This window comes from Zingiber officinale, chromosome 9A (genome assembly GCF_018446385.1).
Source record: "Zingiber officinale cultivar Zhangliang chromosome 9A, Zo_v1.1, whole genome shotgun sequence".
Classification (NCBI taxonomy): domain Eukaryota; kingdom Viridiplantae; phylum Streptophyta; class Magnoliopsida; order Zingiberales; family Zingiberaceae; genus Zingiber; species Zingiber officinale.
In genome coordinates this window covers 123,130,826-123,143,447 of record NC_056002.1, presented here as the reverse complement: position 1 = coordinate 123,143,447, position 12,622 = coordinate 123,130,826, and the positions used below count along the sequence as shown (strand labels likewise).

Here is a 12,622-nt window from a genome sequence, read left to right as displayed (position 1 = left end):
TTGAGGGATTGACGCCCCTCCAAAACACTACGTCATTGAATAACATTGAATTGAAGTTCAATTTTAGCTATCTACTATTCACCTCCCTCTCTAGTATTCCCATTTGATCTCCTAAGCTTCAATTGAGCAAATGATTGTTACAAGTTTCTTATGCTGAATTTTGCTAACAAGGTCATAACACGATTGCTTGATCTACCCTATCTAAGTTGTGAAACTCACAATTACCAAGTCTTGATGACAATTCCCAATGATATGAAGATTAAAAAAATGACCAAAACCAAAAGCATACATCCAATGAGAAAGGTTTAGCAAAGACAAATTGCATTTTAAAACTCTTGCCTACAATTTTTTTTTTTAATTTTTTTGATTCTTTTAAATTAAAATGTATGTGGCGCCAACTCATAGTTTGACAATTCTATGCATAAATGATAAATTGTGAGTTAAATTCTCTCATTAATTGGGATATGGACCTTAACAACAAGATAAGATTATAATATCACTCCTAAGTCAAATCAATCTGTATCATATTTCTTCTTTAAAAATTAGTTAGATTGGACAGAAGCTAATTGGGGCCCACTTCCTTTTCACATTTTGTGGCCCATTTAATCCAGCCCATGATAGGACAGCTCCCACGTGTAAGAACCGCAGCCGGTCTAATTATGGAAATGGGCCAGCCGGTTTAATAAACCGGCTCGACGTGGGCAATTTTGGACGGCTTGGTTCATGTGGCGTTCCACGTATTAATAAAATAATATATTTCCTTGCCTATGGCCGGCAAATAAATTTGATATCTACCTTGATTTTTTTTTACTTATTTTCTAATCATAAAATAATAAAAATAAGATGGAGGATTCTAGAGACGATATAAATTTAATTTTGTTGACTTTTGTTTGCATTTTTTTTTTAAAAAAAATGAATTTTTTTAATTCAACTTGAAGTCTTAAAGTCAAACAATAAATTTTAAAACTTAATAAGATATATTTATAAATTTTAGTTATAAATTATTATTTTTATAATCAAGTGTTTAGGTTTTGTTCAGTTAACGAGAAAGAGACCGTCTTCCCCTTAATTTATCAATAATTTATGTACCTTCATTCTGATTAAATTCAAATTGTAATTCTCTTATTTATTCTCTTAAACGTGAAAGTTAAAGGGTAACTTGAGCGGAGTCTGGAAAATAGTCTCGACTAGTATAATTAATTTAATATCTTATTATTTTATTAAAAATATGGAATCTTAACTAACTAATTGCGGTGAAATTTAAGATAAAATTATATTAATATTTTTTTTCTATTCATACTAAAAATAATTTTACAATCTATTAGTAATTTTTACAAACACATCAATTAGAGATATATAGTTCAAGACTCGGGTGTGTTACTGAAAATTTTCTCAACTACGGTATATTATTAACAAAAATTTATTGAGAATTTTTTTTATTAATCAATTAAAAATTTAAAATCTCTTTAGTTCCATGTCTTAAGATAGATAACATTACGAGTAGAGAATCTTCTATAAATACCTTGTACTGATAATATTAAAAAGTATACTTTTCTACTTGATATATTACATTAATTTTTTATAAGGATGAGTTTATTACAGTAGCTTGTTGCTGAGCGTTTTGTATTATACTATTACATTGTATTACACACGCAATATGTGTATACGATTGTTAGCATCATCCTTAAGATTTCACATTAACACTAGTATAATATAATCTTCCCTTAAGATTTCACATTAACGAAACGTTTATGCATCACACTATCCTTTATCTATTTGCGGATGTTTTTTTTTTCTTATCCATGATGTTTCTCCAAAACTTCATAAATCGATGAAGCAGGTAGCGCCGATAAAGCTATTTGTAGATCTTGGCATTTCCCACGTTGCTTTAATCTTCTTTTGAGACAAAATTTATGAGCTAAATTAAATAAAATCATATTAAAATAGAGGTATATAAAGGACCTTACCTTGTTTCTGTGTTTTAAAACAAAATTAATGTGAAGTGATAAAAGATTTAAGATGAAGGAAGCATGCAAAAAAAGTGGCATGAGCTGCCCAAATTATGTCGCAATTAATGTCATTGCATTAATTAATTGGACCGAGTTTGCATCCATTAGACATCGTCTCTAGATTTATATGTATGTCAAACATGTTTATCCAAAGCGGTTAAGATTTATTTATTAATAGCATAAGAGGAGATGTATCTAGGGAGGTAAACGAGCTAATCGAGTGAAGTTGTTGTGATAATTTAACTTATTTGATAAGATAAGCAAGTTAAATCGGGTTTAAGTTGAACTAAATTGTTAAAATGATGGTCAAACTTAACTTATTTTTTTTTATAAGTTTGAATTTGGTTCAAGTTTGGGTTAAGTTTTGTTCATTTAGATGTTATTAATCTTTTAATTCAATTTTATATAATTGTTTGAATTATTTTTATTTTAAAATTATTTAATTAGTTTTTAAACTTAATAATATAAATTTATTTATTCATTTAAAAAAATTTATTTATTTATTTAATATATTGATAAGAGTTCTACTGATAAATATAATTCACGAAAATTGTTTCCAAACATTATTTACGAATGTTGTTTAAAAATTTTAACACACACATATATATTTAAATTTGTTCGTTTAACTAAATAAATTATTTAAATTTATTTATTTAATTAATCTTATATATATTGGATAAAAGTAAATGAATATTTATCAAATTCAAAGTCAAGTTTGTTCATGAATATTAAATTTAATTACGGTCCTAGATGAATAAGAGAAAGCGATTGAAGTCATTTTTGCAAAATACTTTACGTCACTTGCATTTTGTTTCTTTCTCCAGCGTCGACAAATCTATCCCAAAGATCTTCACATTTACCGTTTGCGTTGAGAAATAGATACACAACTCGGCGCCTCGAACTTTAAGCTCCTTTTCGAGGATAAATAAACAGTCATTGAATGAAGTTTGACTCCTGCGCGTTGACTTTTGCTCAGGCGAGCGGTCTCGGTAGCTTCGTTCTGGATCCGTCAGCAGGAGGCAATAACTCATCCCCCCATCGAAGCTGGTCAAAGGCCGCAGTAAAACCAGAGACGACCAGTTGGCGTTCAATCTCTACTACTACTACTACCCGGAGGCCGGAGACCATTATTTAATTCGCACCAGAGAAACAGGATTGGATCAAGCTGCTGACTTTTTGGGTCTCATCATGGTCAACGCCTGCTTCCCTTTCTTCCTTCCCCAGTCTTTATATCGACCCCTTGACAAGCTTGCAAACATCACTCTTGGACGCTTGTCCTCTCTTTTTCTTCTTCTTCTTCGTCTTCTTCGAACTGAAACAGAGTGGACCTTGTTCTACAGAGTCCTCTGTTCTGAACATGGGAAGGCCACCGTGCTGTGACAAGGAGGGTGTCAAGAAGGGGCCGTGGACTCCAGAAGAAGACATAATCTTGGTCTCCTACATCCAAGAACATGGCCCTGGTAATTGGAGAGCTGTTCCCACAAATACTGGTTAGTTTTTGTTGTTTTATCTTTTGTTTGTTTGTTTTTTTCTGTTCTTGAATTTGAGGGGTTTTTTTTTTAAAAAAAAATTTTGCAGGGCTTTTGAGATGCAGCAAAAGTTGCAGGCTCCGGTGGTCAAATTACCTCCGGCCGGGGATCAAGCGGGGAAGCTTCACGGATCAGGAGGAGAGGCTCATCGTCCACCTGCAAGCGCTGCTCGGAAACAGATGGGCGGCGATCGCTTCGTATCTGCCGGCGAGAACGGACAACGACATCAAGAACCACTGGAACACGCACCTGAAGAAGAAGCTGGGGAATCAGGCAGCAAATGTCCCCGAGAACGGTAGCCGGGCGAGCTGCCGGTCGGTGGCGAAGGGGCGGTGGGAGAAGTGCCTGCAGACGGACGTCGGCATGGCGAAGCGGGCGCTAAGCGAGGCCCTGGCGGTGGAGAGGCCGCCTGCCGCCACCAGCTACGCCTCCAGCACCGAGAACATCTCTCGGCTCCTGCAGTCGTGGCTTAATCCCGGCCGGTGCGCCGCCGCCGCCGCAGCCGCCTCCAGGGGGTCGGGGACGAGCGAGTCGGCGTCGAGCCAGGCAAGTGTCAGTACGTCGACGGTGGTGTGTCCGAACGAGGACTCCTCTCCGCCGTCGCCGCCTCTGATGTCGTATCTGGAGTCGTGGTTGCTGGCCGAGGACGAGAGGCAGGACGTGTTCCTGGAGGACATGGCTGCCATTAGTGACACGTGTAATTTTCTCTAATTAATGATTGATTTTCTAGGCGATGGAAGGAAAAAATGGCTAAGTTTTTGATCTTCTGATCGTAATACGAATCGATTGAAAGAGACTGATCGATACGTAGACGATCAAAAAGAAGTGTAAATTATGTTTGCTTGTTTTTTTTTTCTGTCTGCAGGGAGAACAAGATATGATTTCTCGTGTATTATTGATTATAATGTCGTCTATTTAATTTTTGGTCAGACTCTTTTTTTTTAAAAAATTTTTGAATGTTTTTTTTCCTTTTTCTTTTTGATAATTAAATAAGTTAAATATATGAGCGACCCAAGCACATAAGACAAGGTATACCATCAATATTTAACCAAATAAAAGTTTAGTTAAGTTTGTTTAAAAAGATTTTTTTAAATGCAAATTTGAAGTTAATTTGTAGTTTGTCAAGAATAAAGAACGAGTTTAAACATGTGTGAAGTACTTTTATATGACCTAGTCATCCTTCTAGTAGTGATATACATTACCATTTCTATAATAAATATAATAAAAATAAGTATTTCTTAATCTATTTTATGAAATCAAATAAACATGCAATAATTATCATTATATTTGGTTAATAGACCCTAAACCCTATGTAAATAGGTTATTCAAATCATTTAGTTTTACATGCCTAACTTGCTCCACTCATATAACTTAATTAAATCAGTAGTTTCAATCGGCTTGTCCAGCCTCCCAATCCAACATATATAGCTCATACACTCAGTTGACCACACTCTAGTCGCGCACCCCTAACTGATCTAATCAACTTGTTCAACTCAACTAGTCTAATTGATCTACCAAATTCAATCAACTCACATCTATGATCATTTAGGTTGTGTCCTATTCAACTTGATTGACCTAATTGGCTAGGCATCAGTTGTGTGGTTATCATATGAAAAGCAATCATCATCGACAAGATTGCTCAAACCGCCAGTTGGCTGTGATTATAAGGCCCTCCGGGTGAGTTGGGCGCTAAAGAACTACCGGTTGCATGGTATTCGGGTGCTCGATCGGCTATTCAAGCATGCCCTGCACGGGACCATCTTTTATCATGATCCAATCTAACTAGATGGCCAGGGCTTAGACTTGTTGACTCAACTAGCAAGACTGACCCACTAATTAGGCCAATTGATCAATCCCTTGACCCACCTAGTCTTTTCTCCCTTACATAGTTTATAGCTATCATAGTACATGTGAAATTAATTAAGACCCTTCAGCAACTCCACATGGTCAGTTCTTGCCATAAATTCCTCTTCTAGATGAACAGCTAATTACCCAAGAATGAATATGTATTGCAGCCATTAATTTCCACCATTAATGAATCCAAATTGATTAACATTTCTGGTGCATGCATTCATTCCCTAGCTAGCAAGAAGAAGCAAAACTAGATCCTGCAACCTCAGCTTCTGTCTCATGGCCATGAACGAGGGAATTAGCAGGAAACGAGCTGTTAAGCTCTTGAATACTCCACGTGAGAGTTAATATGACTGTTGCTTCGCTGTCGTCGAATGTTCGCCTATGATCGAACTTGCAGTTCATTCACAATCGTGATGTGTTTTGGAAAGCCAGAAACTTGATATAAATAGGGAAGATCTGGTGAGCAAATGTGAAGGAAGTCATTAATAATAGTCCAGCATTACATTAATTACGAGCTTTAATTTGTTCCAAGTCTTCATAACCTTTCGAATCCAAGTAGCAACAAGGCATTAGTTAAGTGATCAATGATGGCATGGATAGAAGTTTATGAGTTGTAGGTTACAAGGAATTGTAGATAGAGCTCGAGTATCTCCGATGTACCTTTGGTGGGCACGGATGAAGAAATTAGACATTCATGTAGAGCTCAACTATCGCTGTTGGGATATCATTAGTTGTATCAATCAACACCTACTTTATTAAGCAATTTACAATTTGACATAAGAGCATAAAATATCATAAGGTGGTATAGCCTAGTTGGTACTCAGATGATCGAGTTATTTCATTAAATAGAAAACATTTTATGTGGGATTCATTCTCTTGAAAATTAAATACCCTCTCACTTAGAAGGTCGTTCATATGTAATTTACCTTTCTTCCTCTTGTTGTGGGGCAGACGACGAGAGATACTCGGAGTGAGTAAAATTACCATTTGCTTTCCAAAATATCATAATTTCCTTTGCTTTAACAAAGTTCCATTTCTACCAAGTGTGACATGCAAATCAAAGCACAAGTGAAACGCACCCCACCTTCACACATGTTCCAATATATATGAATTAATGGAGTACTTGTTCGTGCACGTATCCTAAATTGATCTTCCGCATGAATCTTAAAATCAGTGTATACCTGAGTAGTTGATCGCAGAATTTGATTTAGAATTTTAGGACTAATGGAGTGAAAAATATAATTGACTAAAATGGTTAAATATATAAAAAAAATTCTAAAATATATGAGCTTCTTCCCTAAATCTTAAAATGAGCCCTGAGCTAAAGCTTAGGGAGGCTAACACCTACCTCCGCCCTTGCTTAAAACATTGTTTTGCATGTATAGCCCCAAAGTGCTAAGAGATTATAGTATAGATTAGGGGTATAAATGAATAGAATTGAGCTCAATAATGTGAAAATATTGATATTTAAGTTCAAACTCAAAAAATATATATAATTTTTGAATTCAATTTAAAGCTAAAAATCTAAATAATTTTGTCTCGAGCTTGATTTGAAATAAAATTTGAGCTTGAGTTCAGTTCAAATTGTTCGAATATTAATTCAAGTAGAATCAAACTATAATTCAAAAATACTTAATTTGTGTTTGGTTAGAATTATTCGATTCTAATATGAGTATATTTAAATTAAAATTATGTATAAATAATCAGAGTTGGATTTGAGTTCGAATCACAAGTGACTCGTGAACAATAGAACAAAATATTATGGATTCACATTCAGTTCAAAAAAATTATCGAACATGTTCAAACTCAACTCAAATTCGATAATTTTAAATATGAATCAAATATTTTTTGAACTAGCTCGAAAACACACAAACAGGTTCCATTTGTTTGCACTCTAGTATAGATTTACCAAATTATGTTATAGATATTACTAAGTGTTGGTGCAATCGACTTCTAAGATTTTTATGTTTAACAATATGTTTAATGGAGCTTGGTCAAGGTTGACATAGTCAAGTGAGAAGTCTAGTCAGGTCAAGATTCACCAGATGACTAACAAGTAGTGAGTAGTCTACCGAGTGACTAGCAAGTCCAAGCAGGTTAAGGTGACCTAATACTTGGTGAAAGGAAAATGTTAGAGGGAGGTAACCTTAAGACTTGAAGGAGTGAACTCCAAGTAAAAGTCCTAGTGGGTAAAACTAGGTCTTAGTGAGTGAAGCTAGGTGGTAAAAATCCTAGTGAGTGAAACTAGACTCTAGTGATTGAAACTAGGTTGTGAAAGTCCTGGTGAGTGAAGCTAGGTCCTAGCGAGTGAAGCTATGTGGTAAAAGTCCTAGTAAGTGAAGCTAGACAATGGAAAATTCTTGAGGGAGGTAACCTTAGGTAATGAGAAGCCTTGGAGGAGTGAACTCCAAGCACATGTGACAGAATGATTTCCAGTCGATCGGACACGGTCGACCGGACCAGCAGATTTTGATAAACCTAAGTATAGTTTTACCAACACTATTTTACATTACTATGTTTGTTGTTATGTTAATTTAGTATTTTAGAAAAAGTCTTAGTGGATCAGGTGATGAAACACTAGCAGAGAAATTTCAAACAAGTTTGGAGGACTAGATGTTTGGTAGGTGAGTTAAGGTAAACTGGTGGAGGTAATGAAGTGAGGTCGTGTCCCATTAGGGACAAACCTTATACACTGATTCAATTGAAGAGACCAAAGGAGGTTTTTAAGTTAAAATTAAGACAGTCATTACTGCCTCATTCATGCATACTATATTTATACTAATCTTACTCTGCAGATTTATGTTCTAACTCTATTTTGCAGAGTAATTATTATTTATGTTAGTAACATTATTTTGCAGAAAATGAGGTTCCATCGACGAAACAAATGTGTTCAGTTTACAGATCAATGAAATATTAGAACAATGAAATTTGAATCAGAGCATAAAAGGAAAAAGTTGCTCAGTCGACAGATAAAGTCTGATCAGTCGACGGAACAACGTGATCTCAGGGATTGGGCGGATTAGATATAAGCAAACAGGGAAAGCAAGGTTCAGTCAACTAAAAGATCTTGTTCCATTGAGAAAAAGTGAGATTTTCACGATCGAATGGATCGGATCACTGCAAATAAGGAAGGAATAGAGAATCCATCGACAGATAGAAGGATCAGTCGACTGATAGGTTCAGTTGATGGATCCTTTTATTAGTTGATGAAACGAGACCTATAAAAGAAGCCTTCGAGCTCTGAGCCATGCACAACTCCTACTTTTCAATTTTCTGGTGTACTCATTCTCTACTCATGCAAGCTGCAACTACTACGACGCCGAGAGGCTTCTGACAAACTATGTTTCTTCTTATATTCATTGTTGTCGATATATTTGTTTTACTTGCACATTGTATTTAGGGCTGTAAATGAACCAAGCGTTCGTGAACAAGCTTGGTGTTCGGCTTGGTAAGAGCTTGTTTATGTTTATTCAATATACATAATATTAATTAAACAAAAAGCTTGAACAACTCATTAAGTTAAATAAACAAGCTTGAACATATATGTGTTCAGCTCGTTAACATTCGTGAACAATGTTCATGGATCATATTAATTAATAACACTCTTTTCAATATACTAAATAAACAATAAAATAAAATAAATAAATAAATTTAAAATTATCAAGCTCAATAACCAATCAAACAACTAAAAGTTTCAAATAATCAAACAAGCTTGAATTGAGAGCTTGATAACATCTAAACGAACCAAGCTCGAACCAAGTTCAAGCCAAGCTCGAACCAAGCTCTAGCCAAGCTTGAATTGAGAGCTTGATAACATCTAAACAAACCAAGCTCAAGCCAAGCTTCAAACAAACTCAAGCTCATAAAAAATAAGCCAAGCTAAGCTTGAACACTCATTTTAAAAGCTTGGTTCATTTTAAGTTCGGCTCGGCTTGGTTACCTTATCAAACAAGCTTGAACACCCAAAGCTCGGCTCAGCTCGGATTATTTACAACCCTAATTGTATTCATATTTGTAATATTACTTTATCATTTAGTGGATTGTCCAACAAAAGTGATCGACGATCGCGGGCCTTAGAGTAGGAGTCGTCAAAGGCTCTGAACCAAGTAAAAAATAGACTTGTCTTTTGTCTTTCTTGTTTCACTCTATTCCATTGCATAGTATAAGTTTTTACGAAAGAAAAGAAAAGTTTTTAAAGCTATGAGATCCCCCCCTCCCTCTTCCTCCTCCTCCTCCTCTCGTTCTCTTATGATCCAACACTATGTTGTATTTTATATGCGCTTAACTTATAATATAAGTGTTACTAAGTAGTATAGTATGACAGGTATTATCAATTTTCCACATGAGCTAGTGGAGTCAAGAGTCATGTTGAGCTATAAGTCAAAGTCAACCAAGTCAAATCTACTTGAGCCATAATCAAACCTAGTTAAGGGTGAGCCTGGGGTAGGTTGGGTCTACTCAACCAGCCGAGCCCAAGAGACTCAAAAGTCAGATCCAGGCAGGACAAATCAACTCTCAAACCCATGTCGGCCACGCCTGACCTCTACAACTCTGCTGCGCTAGACCTCTCTACCTTCACTACACCAGACCTCTATAGCTCTACTACGCCAAACCTCTCCAGCTTTGCTACACAAGACCTCTACAACTCTATAATGCTAAACCCCTCCAGATTGATTACGTCCAACCCCTTCAACATGACCCACTCCCAATATCTCCGGAAGTGGCCACCAACTCCCTCTGATCATGGGGAATGTGGGGACCATGATAAGTAGAGAACATGGGGTAACGGGGGATGAGAATAAAACATGTGGATCTACATGGCTATCCCATGACCTGAAAGTGGGATTTATGTCTCCCTCCTAGGAGATAGTATAAAGGGTAGCCCACTTTCTTTGGCACAGGTGCACAACTTCTTCTCCTTTCCAACTTCTTTATCATCAGACTAACTTGAGTGTGGCTATATTGGGGTCTACCTCGACGCCATTCTAACCTCTGTTGTTGGATTCACAAATTCATCAGTTCTCGATCATTGACCCGTCCTCTGGTAGCTCAACCATCCATGGGGTTCTAGACAGAACATAGTATTATATATGTTATCAAATAGTACGATAAGTACTATCAAAATCGTATCCTAAATGATACCAAATTTATTATTGATACCACCTAATTATATGATAAGTACTACTAACTTATAAGTGCAAGCGATAAATGAAAGCTTATAAATACATTGAAACAAAACCATATAATGCATCTAATGATATAGTTATCATCATCAATAAGGCTAAAATTGAAATCGAATGCAACAGAAAATGAATGGGCTAACCTGAATCCATCATTAAAGTCATTGCTTCTTATTTATTGTCGGAGTTCCTATAAGTGTAGAATGATCTTCTACAGGAGTGGGTGTCAATAAAGTCGTGGTCTCAATGGAGAAGAGTTTAAAGAAGACGTAGAAGAGCCAAGGCAAAAGATCCCCAAATTGAATGAATCCTTCTCTTCTTATACCAATCCCATCTTGTAGGGACTATCCATATAAAGCTCATAACCAATTGAGATTATTGAAATGGGTTATCGGATATATACATTAAATCCATATCAATTTAACTTAAACCCCTTCATGCATTAAATATTAGATCACTTAATTGAAATTTAATTCCTTAATGATAATTGTTGTGAGTGTTGTTAATCTTGTATTAGCCCACCAAAAGGAGACTAAATCCTTCAAACATCACTAATAGTCCTTATCAGTCAACTGATAGTCATGAGATCCATTTTCTATTGATCGTACATATGGTTTCAGCTCATGAATGGAGGTGGGAAAAAACCTATTACATCGCCATTCTTTGTGTACTTCACAAATAAGGTAAAAAACTTGAAATGTAGGTTAACCTAACCTATCCATTCATATATTTGATGGATACACATCGATTTACTCATCCATAAAGAATTGAATGCAAAATATATGTATATTTACTAAATCATCCTAAACTTCAATACCAATTGAAAACATTATAGATACATCAAAACAAAACCATATTATGCATCTAAAGATTTAGATATCATCATCAATAAGGCTAATACCGAAATCGAATGCAATGACAAATGAATGGGCAAACCTAAATCTATAGCTAAGGTCATTACTTTTTACTTATCACCATAGTTCTTGCAAGTGCAGAATAATCTTCTATAGGAGTGGGCGGCAACCAAATCTTGGTCTCAATGGGAAAAGTCCAAGGAAGAACAAAAAGAGCCAAATCAAAAGATCCCCAAATTGAATGAATCCTTGTCTTCTTTTACCAAGCTCATGTTATATTTGATAGATATTCTAAGGTAATCACCTTATTGTATATATTATTTATTGGATAAATAAAGATTTACTATTTTAGTACATATTTTATATGTGTTTAATTAGATCTTAGACTCATTTACTGAATATTCGCAATACTATTTATAGCATGAGAGAACTTATGATTGGATCATGATTAGTGAGCATCTCTACATGTATAATTATGAATGTATTGAAATCTTTCCTAGTCGACAAACTGAAGTGTTTGGATATCATCAATTCTATGAGACTAGCACAGATTATACTCTTTGGACTAACCAAGCAACTGTTCCTCACTCGCTAGAGATATTTGGATGTCGAGCGTTAAATGTGGATGCTAGTTATAGTAACTAGCTCATTAGAGTGACTTGCTGTAAGATTTCATATGTTTCTCTACATATATGTTCAATGAAACTCTTATTGTAGCTCGAGTATAAATTTTCTTTGACTTGAGGTATTCAAGTTATCTTGGTCATGGAGATTTAAACTTTGACATCTTAAGCAAGCATCTCTGTGTAGGTGTGGACTCGAGATAATTGGATATAACTTGAAGTGTCCAAAGGTTTTTGAATAGTCAACAAAGGATTCATCACTCCTTATAAGGAGATGTATACCCTATGAGTACTTGTTAGGATTGTTATTCAAAGTTTTTGGCCAAACCAATACATGTTAAAAGTATGGTACTTTTGGACATATGTTTGAGTAATTTGAATCTATAAGATGAGGAAGTATTACTTGGGTTAGATGTGATGTAATCAACCTAGTAGGGATTGAAACATATACCATTTCCTTAACCAAATGGATATAAGATAAGTGAAAGTAATGGGCATAACTCATTGTAGCTGCTGAAGGGTTCAGAAGTGGTTTTGGAATCTGTTGGTGCAACTTCTCCTGGGTCAAAGTTG

General features: G+C 35.4%; 1 protein-coding gene across 2 annotated transcripts; it reads left to right on the top strand.

The window, feature by feature from the left end:
* The first annotated feature begins 3,055 nt into the window (after positions 1 to 3,055).
* Positions 3,056 to 4,458, top strand: LOC122018669 (myb-related protein 306-like). 2 transcript variants are annotated; one of them, XM_042576065.1, is made up of 3 exons: positions 3,056 to 3,200; positions 3,350 to 3,499; positions 3,588 to 4,458. In XM_042576065.1, exons 2-3 carry the CDS (start codon positions 3,367 to 3,369, stop codon positions 4,247 to 4,249), a joined length of 795 nt encoding a protein of 264 aa, XP_042431999.1. In that variant the 5' UTR covers positions 3,056 to 3,200; positions 3,350 to 3,366; the 3' UTR covers positions 4,250 to 4,458. The 2 variants fall into 2 exon arrangements, with proteins under 2 accessions (XP_042431999.1, XP_042431998.1); XM_042576064.1 differs by lacking the exon at positions 3,056 to 3,200 and having other exon boundaries at positions 3,207 to 3,499.
* The last annotated feature ends 8,164 nt before the right edge of the window (positions 4,459 to 12,622 follow it).